The following is a 15,312-nucleotide window of genomic DNA, read 5'->3' as shown; positions in this document are numbered from 1 at the left end:
TGATCATAAATCAACTATCAATTAACTGATGTTGTTGATGTCGAGCTAAGTGAGATCTAGTTTTTAGCTCCTTCTTCAAATATCTCCTGATCAGAGATGTGCTTTATTTCAAATAAATCCATTTCAAATGGAAATGCAAAATGCAAAATGGGTATTTTCCATTTTACATTTTAAATGCTTTTCTAAAAACCATTTTGCATTTTAAATGCTTTTCTCAATGCATTTTCCATTTTAAATGCTTTTTTGCAACATTCTTCCTACTATCTCCACTCATCTTTCTTTCATAAGCCGCAAATATCCTCGCTATGAGAGATAATTTACATTTGTCAAGTTGCTCCCTGGTAGGAGCCCTATTGCATTTTGCATTTGAAATGCTTTTCTAAAACCCATTTTGCATTTTGCATTTTCAAATGGAAAAGTTTTGACCCATTTCCATTTTGCATTTCAAATGGTTTTGGGTACCCATTTTGCACATCTCTGCTCCTGATACATATTTGTTAAATGTGAAGAGGCTGCTTTTTGGGATGTGATACACAATAAGTAAGTAGGGTGACTTGGTCAACAGTGGATCACTTTTTTTTGGAGGCATATAACTTCAACATCAGTTGAGGCATTGTAATGAAAACTTTCACAATGGTTCATTGTTTATCATTCTTGTAAATTGTAATAGTTTAAACTCCGCCATTAAATGGGAAGGAAATTAATATGTACCTACTTTATTAAAGATGTAATCAAGTTTATTGAATTTACAATTGACAAGTTTCAAAGTTACAATGGTTATGGTATAACAGTGAAAAGGCGAATGACGATGATTGGTGAGTTTGTATGGCTTATTTACTGTTCAGTTTATTTGCGTGTCAGAATATCATTGAATATTTGTGGTGCAAATATAATAATATAATATTTTACTGGGATGTGGTTTTAGTCATATTCTTTAAGTAGCTTAACTGCATAGTTATTTAATTAGATCATCATTGATAATCCATATTACACATTATTAGGTAAGCTAGGTACATTAGTATGTTTCATAGTGCTTTCACACAAACGAAGTATTGAATTCCATTGAATAGGGTGAAGTATTGAATAGGGTTTGTTGGGGTACATAACAGTACATAAAATTATTTATGCTTAATACTAAACCAAAAAATCTTTACAACTTGCAATTGATTTGTAAAGTCTTAAATTTGTGGTGATTGGATTTTACCAATCCAATTTCTCCCCATCGTATTGATAGAAGTTTCCAGAATTTTCTTCTTTGAATGTTCCCAATGTTTCAAAGATGCCTTTAATGCTCGTCTCCACATCCAATGGGGCCCCTTTGCCCCCCATGTCGGTCTTTACCCAGCCGGGGTGAATGGACACAACCAGAATATTGTCCTTTTTTAAGTCCACACTCATCGAGCGGGTAGCAGCATTCAGAGCAGACTGAAATTTAAAAGTTAAAGTATTGTGGTGAGTAGGTAAAGATTTGTGAGGAATTTAGGCACCAAACATTTGCTTTTAAAACCATCAGGTTCCATAAAACTGGAGTTAGTTTGAGAGAAGATGGAAAAATCAGCTTTGTAACAGTGCTGAAACCTGTCCCATTTTGAAAGGAAGTAAAAGGATTAATAAAAAATAAAACTTAATACCTTGGAGCACCGATATGGATAAAATCCACCCTTGTCGTTGGCAGCAATGGATCCAAGTATTGAGCTCATATTAACAACAGCTGCTCTGGAAATGCCCATGGGTTTATCAGCATTGTTTTTAGCTGCAAGCTTCAAAGACGGCAACAGATGCTGAAAGTAATCATGGCCTTGTTTATTGCACTTAAAAATATATTAACTCCAAACTAGAGGCCCTGAGGGAAATCATTTCCTTCGAGGACATTTGGATTCTTTGAGGAGGGAGACATAGCATTAATTTGGATAAATTTGCACTCGGGAAAAATATTGAAGAAATTTTCATAAAATTTTTGGTAAATATTTGGGATCATTGGCCACGCTCAATTAACTTATTTTAAATGGCTGTCATTCCATACAACGAAAGAGACTTTTCAGTTTACTTAATTAAAAATTAAATTTAAAATTTCTCAAATGCAGATAGTTGCCTTTTATAGTAATAAAGGTGAATCAAAAGGTTTTATAAAAAAAAAATCGTAAGCTTGGCCAGCGATCCCAAATAATCTTTTAAGTAGGTACCTAGTGAAATGTTTTCGTTTGTTTATTTAAAATTGTGCATTTTTACAGCCTTTTTAATTTCTTACCTTCGTTAAAATTATGGGCGCTAATGTGTTGACCGTAAAGTTTTGCAAGAGCTGCTCTGGTTTTACAAAGTTGAGAGTTGTAAATTTAGAGGAAATGCCTCCATTGTTCATCAGAAGATTGATTCCATCATCCTTAGTAATATCAGTCACATCTTTTATGACTTTGGGATAAGATTCAATGTCAGTTAAATCTGAAAATTTTAATTGATTGGCTTACATTTTGGTGTTTGTATTATAACTGTATGTAGATTGACAATAATTTTAGCAGTACAATATAAATGTTTTGCTCTCAGATCCAGAGTGAGAAAAAAATGTAATTTTTAAGCTTGTAAACAATAGAAAAAAATTATTGAGATTAACTCCTCTCTATTTGCTAGAGTGGGAGGTTAAAGTTTAAATGCAAGTACCTACTGAAATAAAAAAAAGATTATGCTCACCCAACTTTAAAATGTGTAAATTTTTCGATGATTTTGACAACTCTTGCAGCTCCTTTGTAAAATAGAATAATATTAATTATAATAGTAACTTTTACTACTTTCAAAATAATAATAAAACACAAGCAACCAAAAAGCAAAAGTAACAGATATTTTTAATAGAACCGAAAGAATTTACTAAAAAGCTTTCACTAAAAGCTACAAAGCACTTTATTAGTTAACATTTAGTTTTCTATAGCCAAAAATTAAATTTCACCAAAGGTACTTTGGTTGCTTGTACAGGCAATAAATAAACAACTAAATATTTTACTTTGCTAATATATGAAGAATGTTGTAGATCTCATAAAAGTTAATGTAGTTCATGTTTTTTACATTTTTCAATAAATTTTCAGCAAGTTTTGAAAATAAGTTGTCTATGGCACTGCATAAAAAATATTCTGGAAAATTCAAACATTTCTGCGCGTATTGCAGATTGATAAATTGTATGAAAATTTCTAGATAATTCTATTGATGAATTAACTTTATTTTACGTGATTTATCAGAGGAGGCCGCGATAATTTTTATCTTTGTGTCGAGATGGCGAACGGAGATTGTTAGAACTAAATAAATATGCATTGGTAACCTGTCAAACGCTAAAAACGCTCAGTTTCATTCGATTCGTTTTCCGTGACGTTTTGTGGCAGGCGGCCTTTGTTGTCTTCCGTTGATTCGCTTTTCAAAATTATTGACTTAAATTAGGACAAAAATTTGTTACCTACAGTAAATAAAACACAGAAATGGCCCCAATCGGTGAGTAGACATTTTACATTTCTAGTAGTAAATATCGGTGTTAAAAATATTTTTCGTACCTTCGCTTCTTCCGGCTTTCGGCATGTGGCTATTATATGCGAAGGTTGATTGTTTCCACTGAGAAGATACTTCACTATTCCCAAGCCTAACCCCCGATTCGATCCAGTGATCAATACGGACCTCATTTTGGAATGCGATGTGATTATGTGAATGTTTATAATCTCGAATAATTGACAGAAATTATTGGCGTCTGTCGCGGCGATTGCAGATTGTGACTTGTGACACAACCAGTAGTTGTCTATGTCACGAATGTGATCATGTCAGTTCTCAGGAGTCTCGGCCGATTTAATTTTTCAATTACAATTAAGGAATGTTTCAATGCATTAGCAAGAAATCAACGATATTTAAGCGCAAGTAAGTAACATTCTCGTGATGCAATCGTGACAAATCGTCAACCGAGCCATTATAACCTTGAAACCCTGTAAGTGAAAGTCAGTTTTCCTCATGATTCTGACGTTGCGCGGGTACCGTTTGCCGGCTGCTTGTAGAGTAGAATAATTCAGTGCGTAATATTATTTTATCTTCCCGAAAACCGTTTTTCTTCTAACCTAGTTGCTATTTATTAGAATTTAATTAATTCTGAAAAAAACTAATTTGCAACAATTTTACATTGTGCAATGTGAATTATAAAATTAACTTAGATGCGAGATGGATAAAGACGGGTTTTAATTTATTATAATTGGTCCATTACAGCAAAAAACTCATGACTTGTCTATGGATGTTGTTATTGGTTGTATTCTGAGAAAATTCCAATAATTAGTATACTTTATGTTCCTCATTTTATTCATGTTTGTTTTTTAGTTTGGTAGTGTCAAGAACTATTTGTTATTGTCCAAAAATGGTGTCTTATATTTACTACAGAATTTGGCTGAACAGTTGCCTGTTCTTACTAGCGCTAAGGCCTTCCATTCCACCAGTAGTATATCCGTGTACCAATAGTTTTTTTACATTCATTAGTTGTCTATTCCCTTATTAACCATTATATTACATTGTACACTTATATTACATTAATTTAATTTTCACGTCAGTGGAGAAACCAATATTAAAATTATTAATTTTCTCACATATTATGCGAATCTATTATTTTTCACATCATTCATTAAAAGTGTGTCTAATACCGGGAAAATACTTCACCCACTACTATTGCGTAGCGTACATATATATTATATACATGAATTAAATATATAAGGTAAATGGTTATTATAGACATTAACCTTTATAAAATACATTCCTATAGCAATTAACATTCCTGCTACATAAGCATGTATTTCTATATAATTTATTTACCTTTAAATCGATGCAATATAATATTTTTGCCCCCATATCAGAAAAAAAACCTTTAGGGGGGTCTTTTTCTAGTTGTGGCAATGGTGGTGACTATTGGCAACACTTTTTGGGGCTACCATTGGTAAGAAAAGGTGCCGGTAACTTTGGGGTGATTTTGGATGTATTCATGGTTAACTTAATGCCTCCATTTATTTACTGCTTTATCATCATTGGCAGAGGGCCATGATTAAGAAAATATTTATTTAGGAATGACTTAATTTTTTTTTTCCAAATTTTTTTATTTAATGATTCTGCAGTATTTAACACCACACTAGATTTAGGATAGTGATTATACAAATAATTGACTTTGGCAATATAAATAATGTAATGTGTATCTTTTAAAATCTGTAAATCATTCCACTTTAACCACTCAAACGATTTTTGGCATATTATGGCAAGTTTGCAAAAACTTATTGAGCGATCGCTTGCCATAATGTGCCAAATTTATATAACCTTAAAATACACAATAAGCGGTGAAATCTATGTGGATTCTTTGGCCTTAAACCTCAGTAACCAGTGTTCATAGGTTTCCATATTAATATTTTCAGGAATGATATTAATTAAATAATATTGTAAATATAATCTATAAATATACACACACTCATCACTCGAGAGGTAAAATCTCGCATTGTTTCCGTATTGCTTTGGAAGTGAAAAAGTAGTCAATATCTTGTAACTGCAGGAGATTTCCTAAAAACTATGTGGAATTCCAACTTCCCTCCCTTTGTGTCATACTATACTTCTCAATTATATAATCGAAATTTATAAACACCTCACTATAAACCATAAACAATTTATCCAAGTTAGATCTTACGACAAACAAACTATACACCCTGTATTATGGTATTTGAAGTTTTATTATTATTTTTATGGAATTAAGGAAATTGATGATTAGATTATAATGCATATAAAACATTTAATCAAGCCAATAATTCTTATATAGATTAGCAAAATATCTGCTATGGGAATTTAGTAATTTGAGTTTTTTTGATAGTCAGGAATAGCTTCAATAATCTGCCAACGTTTTCAAAGTACACAACCTGCTAAAAAGAATGCAAATTTCAATATAAATCTTAATCATGTTAATTTTCCAGCATCTAATTATGACTATGATCTGGTGGTGATCGGCGGGGGCTCTGGAGGCCTGGCCTGCGCCAAGGAGGCCTCCAACCTCGGAGCCAAGGTGGCCGTGCTGGACTATGTGACCCCTTCTCCGCAGGGCTCCAAGTGGGGCCTCGGGGGCACCTGCGTCAACGTGGGATGCATTCCCAAGAAGCTGATGCACCAGGCCGCCTTGCTGGGAGAAGCTATCCATGTGAGTTTCAATCTTTCAAACATTAACAAATGTGTTTGATGGCGTTAATTTCTCGGTTGAATTCAAATAATGCAACTGCTATTAGATAAAAAAAAATTACTTGACACTTGACGAAGCTTATATCTAACAATGGACTGATAAAAGCATAATGAGTCAGTTCAGTGATTTGCTAAATTATAATGCATTCGCTGCTAAATGTCATTGCAATTTGAAGTCAGCCTTGCCGGGGCTTTGCTCTAAGCTAATTCCTAGGTGCAACCGAATCCTTTTCTGATTTTTTCGTTTGAGAGTTGTTAATATTATCTTCAAGAATTAAACATTACAATTTGAGGTTTTACTCAATGAGTTATTCCACTAAAAATATTGATTTTTAAAAGTTTGTATTTGCTGCCGTTTCCTAGTAGGTCGGTATATGAGAATTAAAGTTTTTATTATATTTTATGATGGTTTTATAAGTGGACAAATTGTAGAATAATGGAATAATTGATTCTTGTGATATTGCAAACATGAAATGTTCTTATGAAAGCAGAATTAGTTTTTATTATCCCTAGTACATCTTAATTCCAAAGAAATTAAATTTATAAACAAAAACAATTTTCAAAATCGGTCAGACGTTTATCTGGCTCATTTTCCATCAAACACCCATTATTTTTCTGACCTATAAAAGATTATGTATGGTTTTAAATATTTCAATTTGTAAGTTTTTCTGTATATTTCTTGATGTGTCAAATGCAACACCACCACAGCCCAACAATTTCATAAATATAGTGGAGTGAAATGGTTTAACCAATTACTTCCAGATGTAAGATTACAAAAATATTAAGGTTAAATTCAAAAACACCATTAAAAATGTAATTCAGTAGCATTTCTTCAATTATTACACTTTTAAAATAATATTAGATATCCTTTTTTCTGCTTTCTTTTATTTTCTATCCTCCTTTTTTCTATTAATTTTTCACAAAAATTGTTTTGCAAATTTAATTTAATTTTTCTTTGTTTAAAATAAAAATATAGTTAAAATAGTAATTAATTACGTTTCTCCATTTTCTTAACTCAAGCGTTTGCTAAAAAAAAGGTGTGTTACAATACTATTTTTTGATATTAAAAAAAAAAATGCTATATGTATATATATTATAACTGTAAACTTTAAACCAATAAAGAATAATAATAAAAAAAAAATCTTTTGCACCTTGTTTTTCAACACGTAATGTTATCAACGTTATGTTATTTGCTCAAATTCACAACACCTTGACAATTATTACAATATTTTTAATCTTAGTGCTCGACTTGGTACTATTTTAAATGAATTGTGTACGCCTTATCTAATGTAGCTTGTGAAGTCTAGCAGGTGATTATCAAATATTCTAAAACAATCATAGTTCAGTGTAAAACAGCACAGTCAATCGAAAAAACGCAAGTCATTCAGTGACAAATGAAATAAGCCTGCAATACTTACGAACCGTATCGATCAATTTCTCTTTTCCTGATTAATTTGAAAAAATAATGTTAGAGATTTTTTTGAGATTTAAATTAAGGTCATCATTATTTTGTTTTTTTTTTTCTGCCAGGATTCTCAAGCTTACGGCTGGCAGTTCACAAGTCCCGAAACAATCAAGAACGATTGGGCTCAGCTGACGGAAAACATCCAAAACCACATCAAGTCCGTTAACTGGGTCACGCGAGTTGATCTCCGCGACAAGAAAGTGGAATATGTCAATGGGCTGGGGCACTTCAAGGATGCCAACACCGTTGTGGCCGTGATGAAGAACGGATCGGAGAAGGAACTCAAGGCGCAGAATATCGTGATAGCTGTTGGAGGAAGGCCACACTACCCTGACATTCCCGGAGCTAAGGAGTATGCCATCACCAGTGATGATATCTTCAGTCTTCCCACCCCTCCCGGAAAGACTTGCGTCGTTGGTGCTGGATGTATCCTTTTAATAACAGTAATGACTCCAATAAATCACACTGGAAGCATTACAAATGCAGTCAGTGTTATATTCATACACTATCTAGGGACTTTTGATAGGTCTGAAGAAAATGAAAAATTTCACACTGAATAAAAATATAATTTAACTCAATGCATGAATGCATTGATTGTATAATTGATGTGCAATGATTTAGAAAGATCTATCATGTTTTTGCATTACTTGCAACAGAATTTGAATTATTCATCATTGTATAAAATAATGCATATTTATTGCAATAAGGTAATTATTATTTGTAATAACAGGTGTTCTATTATTCCTTGACTCTTGCAGTAGATATTGGATTGGAATGTGCCGGTTTCCTGAAGACTTTAGGCTATGAAGCGACAGTCCTGGTGAGGTCTGTTGTGCTGAGAGGATTCGACCAGCAGATGGCGCAGGTTATCACCAATGAAATGATTGATTTGGGAGTCAACTTCCACTTCAAATGCATTCCCAAGAGCATAGAGAAAACCGAGGCGGGAAAACTGCTGGTGACGTGGCAAAATACCGAGAACAACACAGAGTAAGTACTTATTTAATGATTTGATTCGCCATGTTTGGCCAGTACCCGGGGGAGATATATTCATGTGAAATTCGATTTTATGGAGTACTGTAATTATGTACATTCCCTTGTAGTTGAACCGTAGCTTTAGGGGAACCAGTTTTTGTTTTGTTATATTCTATTTTTGGAGTAGTTGGGACTCTTGTGCCGTTTAACATAAAAAAAGAATCCTGGCTTTGAAGAAAATTTTTGGGAACATAGGTATCGTAAGGAGAAAGGAAACATAATATTTTTAATGAATTTATGGACAGTAATATAGAAAACTAAACACTATGATGTGTAGTGAATATAGGTCAGAGATTATGGAATAATGGTGAACGTATGTCTCTGATGAATGTATGATGCAAACGTAGGGTAGTAATAAAAGGACTGTTTTCGTGTATTTTCTTCAATTTTTAACCGTCCTACTAGTTGACTTGGAATATAATATTATTTGTCTATATTTATCTAATTTTTAAACAAACAAAACATGAAAATGAATAATTTTAATATTGTTGACGCTGTAAATCAAGTTTCTACCTAGTGATAATTCCATCTTGTACAAACAGCGATATTTAGGTAATAAATAAAACATCCAACAACATTTCAGTAGTGAATTGTGGTCGGAAACTATTGATTACCCATTAACTGGCACATGCCTACTTTTGTGGTCACAAGATCTCCAGATAAGTTAACACATTTAAGCGAAGAAAATGAATGAAGAAAAATACAAAATTTTTCTACAACTTTTACATATTATTAATTTCGTTTTATGTAATTATTTAGTAATGCTTACATATTTCGTGCAACACATACATTAATATTCACAAACCATGGATTATACATTTTATTCGGCTTGAGAGACTAGATGAATCATCGATTGATTCGTTGATTATAATTACATAATTGTTTAAAAGCTGACTCAGCTCTGCAGCACTGTTGTAGAACTCAGCATGACTTGTGATTAGTGATCATTATTCTCACCTAGAATCAATTAGTATCCTTCAGCTGTATGGTTTAGTTCCTATGATGTAATTATGGTTGTTTGTTGAGCCAAGTGAAGACGCATTTCCTTTGGAAACGAATTATTATTATTACTTGATTACCAATTACTATTGCGATAATTTGGAAAAAAAACAATTATTTTTTTTAGAAATTTTTTAGTACATTTTCACTTCATGGTGATTTCTATTGCTGTTTGTATTAGATTTATTATTATTATTTTTTTATTGTAAAACATAGATATTACAAGAATTTTAATAATAAAAAAAAAACAAGTTACAATGCAGTTTGCCTGCAGCTTCTACCACATTTTAAATACATCTTTTTCAATTTTGATATTGTTTTCTTGATTGATTGAATGAATGAATGAATGAATGAATTGGAAGCATAGAAGTGCAAATTAACCCACATCCGGACATCCAATTGAGCTGAAACTGTGCAGATATACTCATTGTCGATGACAGTGCATTCTATCAACTTTTGGTGGCACTCATGCACATACACTCGTTTTTCTGAAGTTGGATAACATTATATTTAATGAATAAAAATTTACAGCAGAACATATGAAATAAATGTTGGTACTTCAAATTAGAATTTGGCTTAAGAGTTAGCGTTGTTGACTCCTGTCCCTGGGGAGGAAGGTTCAATCCCCAGTATTTTTTTTTACATATATTAATAAAAATAGATGAATTATTGCAAAAAACTTCGTTTTTTGCGGGGTTTATTTTTTCTTTAATTTAATAAACTTAACATAATCATTGTTGGTAAATTTAGCTAAGGACGGGTTGTTTCAGAGAATTTGAACAATACTTCAAATTTCAAAGTTAATTTGCAAGTTCTGTGAAAGTTCTTTTCAAGTTCTGTTATAATTTCAGTTCTGTCAAGTAACTGTCCTATAATGATATAATAACAGAACTTGAATAGGACATTCGCAGATCTCGCAAATGAACTTTGAAATTTGATGAATTGTTCAAATTCTATGAAACAACCCATCCTAAGTTTAATTTCAGAACAACATCTGTCAATCTTTTGTTCTTCCAATTTTCCTCTCTTGTGGGAATTTGTCTACTATAAGAAGGTTCAGCTACTTCCTTTATCATGTTCCCACTATTCCACCCCTGGACTATTATTTGGGTAAATTTTGTAGACATCAGCGAGTCTAGCGAACTTTAATTTTTATTTTATTTACTTTATAATTTTTGCAAATTAATTGTACATTTGTATTTCACATTACATTCATTTTGTTTTATTTTTGTGTGATTATTGTGTTCACCTAAGTAGAGCCCCCTAAGTCATTTGTTCCTAAGAATTTCCTAGTTCACCTAAGTGAATAACAGGAAAGCTAATTGTTTCATTACTTGACACAATGATAAACTTAATTATTGTCTGTTATTATAATATCCCAGGCATCAAGTCAATAACATTTTTTGGATGCTGTAACCTCTTTATAATAGGTTTTTATTTAAAGACACGCATTCCCAGATTACGAATAACCTGACAGTATTTTAGTTCCTCCTACTCCCATTATAAATGGAAATTTTGCTATAATGAAAGTCTTACTTAGCAGAGGATCGAACCCACAACCCTTGGGTGGCGACCTGATGTATTAATCTACTGGGCTACTAACCGGTCTGCTGGATTGCGGCTGTCTGACGGCTGGCTTAAATAGCATTTTTGATTTTCAACGTATTATCTGTGAATTTTGCCCCTTGCAAGTATTTATCACTACTTTGTATAAATATCCGATCTACCACAGAATTCACTGCTTTTTTATATCCGGGTAATAATGATTATCTGTCTAACACTTGAAATGATAATAAATGCATTTTATCTTATCTGCAGGCAAAATGAGCTGTGTAATTGTTTATTCAGGATTTATCTCTTGTATGTGCCAGAAGAATACTGAACTTATTCAAATATGTACAATCTGTCACAGTTTTGGCATATTCTTTCAGATTATATTACAATTTCTATTAAAAATAAATATTTTCACATTATGCCATGTACTATACCCATTTTGACAAGTCAGTCAGAAACAAATTGACCGGTCAGTGACTGAGCTGGCATTGCGTCTGTTTCCCACCCGGGCGTCATGAGTTCGATTCGCTGTCTTAAGTCTTTCATCACGACACAAGCAAGATTTTCCGCTTACTGCACACTGCGATGGTAGTAGGAGATTTTCAAATATTGTCAGGTTATTCAAAAGAATGTTTGTCTTTTTTCTTAAATTAGAGATATTAATATATTATATTTATGAACAAGAATTGAGATTCCCTATAGATTGATGCGGTGACTGTTACGGAATTTTTGTGTATTTTGTCAGAATCAGTTGATAGGATATCACAGTGTATTTATTACTTTAACGATTTCCTTGGCAGAGCAAAGTTCCTTTCTTTGTTACGTTTATTAACTAGACTTCCTTCAGCCTTAAAACATTCCCCTATTTGGTGATTTCATAGTTCCTCTGGTTTTGCGCACTTAAATAAATAATTAAAACTTTTTTCTCCCTTTTCCAGGCACCAGGAACTCTTCGACACGGTGCTCATTGCAACTGGACGTGCCGCCCTCACGCCAGACCTCCACCTCGACGCGGCAGGTGTGGCCATCCATCCCGAGACAGGCAAGATCGACGCGCCGCAGGAGCAGACCAACGTGGCCAACATCTTTGCCGTTGGGGATGTACTGCAAGGCAAGCCTGAGCTGACGCCGGTGGCCATCCACGCCGGCCGCTTGCTGGCGCGCCGCCTCTACGGCGGGGGCAGCCAGCAGATGGACTACGCCAACGTTGCCACCACCGTATTTTCGCCGCTCGAGTACGGGTGTGTCGGTATCAGCGAGGAGAAAGCTGAACAAGAGTGAGCATTCTTTTAACAGTTTATAAAATAGCAATGTTTCGATTCAGAATAGCGGAATTTCACCAGGGTTATAATGAGATAATATTTCAAATAAATAAATTGTAATTGTAATAACATAAATTAATCAAATAAAATTTACTTGCGCATTCCGGGATTTGAACCCATGACCTACGGATTCGTAGCCAAGGATCTTTACCAATCAACCTCTCTTCTCTCTGGTTTCGTTTGTAACTGACTGTGTCCATTTACTATACATACACAAAATACAATAAAAGTTAACAAAGTGGTAAGTTCTTAAGCCACAAAAGAATGTAAAAGTTATTGATTCATGTAGTAACAAAGGATAAAATTAAGCATAATTTGACAGTCCACAAGGTTCTGGAAGTTCCCAGACTGACTACAGTAGAACCTCGTTAATTCGAAATCCAGCGGACATCAAAAATCAAATTTCGAATTAACGAATTCCCACGTAATTCGAAATTTTATGAAAAAAAAAAACAAAAAAAATACGCCGAAAATCGATTTTCTCGGCCGCCTCTTCAAATCCGGGTGGTATTTTAGTTGTAAATTCGTATTAATACCAATTATTTCTTTATTTTCGCGGTCGATTACCGTAGCGGGCGGCCCTTTAAATTCAGATATTCGCAATAAATTCGTAAAAATGCTATATATTTACGCGTAAATCGAGATTTTGCTGCTGATTTCGGTCGCGGCCTACCCTTTAAATTGAGGTATTCGTAAAAATACGATATATTTCCACGTAAATCGAGATTTCGCGGTAATTTTCCGTCGCGGCCGGCCCTTTATTTCAAATATCTGAATTTGAATTCGTAAAAATACGACATATTTCCGCGTAAAACGAGGATTCGCCGCCGTATTCCGTCGCGGCCGGCTCTTCAAATTCAGATATTCGAAATAAATTCACAAAAATGCTATATATTTACGCGTAAATCGAGATTTCGCTGCCGATTTCGGTCGCGGCCTACCCTTTAAATTGAGATATTCGTAAAAATACGATATATTTCCGCGTAAATCGAGATTTCGCGGTAATTTTCTGTCGCGGCCGGCTCTTTATTTCAAATATCTGAATTTGAATTCGTAAAAATACGATATATTTCCGCGTAAAACGAAAATTCGCGTCCGTATTCCGTTGCGGCCAGCTCTTCAAATTCAGATATTCGAAATAAATTCGTAAAAATATGATATATTTCCGCGTAAATCGAATTTTGTCGGCAGTTTTTCGTCGCGGCCGGCCTTTTAAGTTCAGATATTTGAAGTAAATTCGTAAAAATATGTCATATTTCGACATGGATCGAAATTTTTCGGCCGATTTCCGTCGCGCCGTATTTTTTCAACTCGGATATTCGAAGTAAAGTTAGTAAAAATACGATATATTTCCGCGTAAATTGAAATTTCGCGCCCGATTTCCGTCGCGGTGATGAAATACGATATATTTACGCGTAAATCTAAATTACGGGGCCGAGTTTCGTCGCGGCCGACCCTTTAAATTCAGATATTTGGCGTAAACTCGTAAAACTACGACATATATCCGCGTAAAATGTATTTTCTCGGCCCTTTAAACTCGGATATTCGAAATAAATTTGAAAAAATATGACATTGCAGTGTAAATCGATTCAGATTTACAAAATAATAATACTAATTAGGACGATGTATAACCACGTAAAAATACATTTTTCGGCGTTTTACCGCCACGGCTGACTTTTAGATTCAGATTTACGAAATATTACGATTTATTTTCGCAAAAATCAAATTTTTTCGAATTACACGAACAAATTTTCGTGCGCGGACAAAAATAAATTTCGAATTACGAATTAACAAATTTCGAATTAAAAAAAATTTTGTATGAAAAAATTTTTCAGCGGAAATTTTTTTTGCGAAAATTTCGAATTACGCGTTTTTTCGAATTATCGGGGTTCGAATTAACGGGGTTCTACTGTATATTTTTCTTTTCTTTTACAGTTATGGCGCTGACAATATTGAAGTATACCACGCCTACTACAAGCCAACAGAATTCTTTGTGCCCCAGCGCTCCATTAAGCACTGCTACCTGAAGGCTGTGGCTCTGAGAGCGGCCCCCCAGAAGGTTGTGGGCCTCCACTTTGCCGGCCCCCACGCCGGAGAAGTCATCCAGGGCTTCGCCGCCGCCATGAAGTGCAACCTGACCATGGAAGTGCTGATGAACACCGTTGGAATCCACCCGACCGTTGCCGAAGAGTTCACGAGGCTTAACATCACTAAGAGATCAGGAAAGGACCCTAACCCCGCTTCTTGCTGCAGTTAAATTATTTAATCGATAGTCAATATACGTCAAACAAACACAGCACTAAATACATTTAATTTTGTAGTTAGCACGCACATTCTCAGTATTTCTTTCATTCACCAAAACATGGAGCGTAAAAATGTTAACTCTTTCCATTGATTAGTTATTTACCCTTGTTAAGTATTTTATATCTTATTTTACAAACTGTACAAATACTCCCATCTTCAAAGTTAAATTTAAAAAAGTTTTTTCCGATTTGATTTGTATATGATATGTCAGTGTGATAAAACAATTTATTGTTAAATACTTAATAATGGATTGTGAATCCAAAAGCTTTAACGACGGCTATGTTGTATAGACGTGAGCTTATCCAACATAACGTGCCCACAATAATATGTAAGTTTTTTTAAATATAGAAATGAAGGAACAAAGACAGCATTTTTATTCAAAACAAAGTAGGTTTTTATTTATAAAAATATATATTGCGATAA

The 15,312-nt window shown here is 33.8% G+C and overlaps 2 protein-coding genes across 4 annotated transcripts; one reads left to right on the top strand and one right to left on the bottom strand.

Annotated features, from left to right (window-relative positions):
* Positions 1 to 271: 271 nt before the first annotated feature.
* sni (SDR family oxidoreductase sniffer) lies at positions 272 to 3,787 on the bottom strand. Its single transcript, XM_089634822.1, has 5 exons — positions 3,531 to 3,787; positions 2,686 to 2,737; positions 2,249 to 2,439; positions 1,632 to 1,781; positions 272 to 1,425 (listed from the first exon to the last, which is right to left on the bottom strand). Exons 1-5 carry the CDS (start codon positions 3,654 to 3,656, stop codon positions 1,201 to 1,203), a joined length of 744 nt encoding a protein of 247 aa, XP_089490948.1. The 5' UTR covers positions 3,657 to 3,787; the 3' UTR covers positions 272 to 1,200.
* On the top strand, positions 3,172 to 15,252 carry LOC149421512 (thioredoxin reductase 1, mitochondrial-like). 3 transcript variants are annotated; one of them, XM_089634820.1, is made up of 6 exons: positions 3,172 to 3,471; positions 5,952 to 6,172; positions 7,741 to 8,101; positions 8,437 to 8,665; positions 12,202 to 12,540; positions 14,521 to 15,252. In XM_089634820.1, exons 1-6 carry the CDS (start codon positions 3,459 to 3,461, stop codon positions 14,840 to 14,842), a joined length of 1,485 nt encoding a protein of 494 aa, XP_089490946.1. In that variant the 5' UTR covers positions 3,172 to 3,458; the 3' UTR covers positions 14,843 to 15,252. The 3 variants fall into 3 exon arrangements, with proteins under 3 accessions (XP_089490946.1, XP_089490945.1, XP_089490947.1); XM_089634819.1 differs by lacking the exon at positions 3,172 to 3,471 and adding an exon at positions 3,679 to 3,885; XM_089634821.1 differs by lacking the exon at positions 3,172 to 3,471 and adding an exon at positions 3,999 to 4,033.
* The last annotated feature ends 60 nt before the right edge of the window (positions 15,253 to 15,312 follow it).

This window comes from Hesperophylax consimilis, chromosome 8 (genome assembly GCF_061612785.1).
Source record: "Hesperophylax consimilis isolate HC1 chromosome 8, BYU_Hcon_1.0, whole genome shotgun sequence".
Lineage (NCBI taxonomy): Eukaryota > Metazoa > Arthropoda > Insecta > Trichoptera > Limnephilidae > Hesperophylax > Hesperophylax consimilis.
The sequence above is the reverse complement of the archived record's forward strand: the minus strand, read 5'-3'. Positions and strand labels throughout refer to the sequence as shown.

Bases quoted from the DNA above. Each gene is read 5' to 3' on its own strand.
- sni (XM_089634822.1), bottom strand. From the start codon at position 3,656: ATGAGGTCCGTATTGATCACTGGATCGAATCGGGGGTTAGGCTTGGGA. The intron at 2,738-3,530 runs GTACGAAAAATA...TATTTTACAAAG, and splicing joins GAAAGCCGGAAGAAGCGAAG to GAGCTGCAAGAGTTGTCAAA. The intron at 2,440-2,685 runs GTGAGCATAATC...TAAAATTTTCAG, and splicing joins TTTACACATTTTAAAGTTGG to ATTTAACTGACATTGAATCT.
- LOC149421512 (XM_089634819.1), top strand. From the start codon at position 3,789: ATGTCAGTTCTCAGGAGTCTCGGCCGATTTAATTTTTCAATTACAATT. The intron at 3,886-5,951 runs GTAAGTAACATT...TTAATTTTCCAG, and splicing joins TCAACGATATTTAAGCGCAA to CATCTAATTATGACTATGAT. The intron at 12,541-14,520 runs GTGAGCATTCTT...TTTCTTTTACAG, and splicing joins GAGGAGAAAGCTGAACAAGA to TTATGGCGCTGACAATATTG.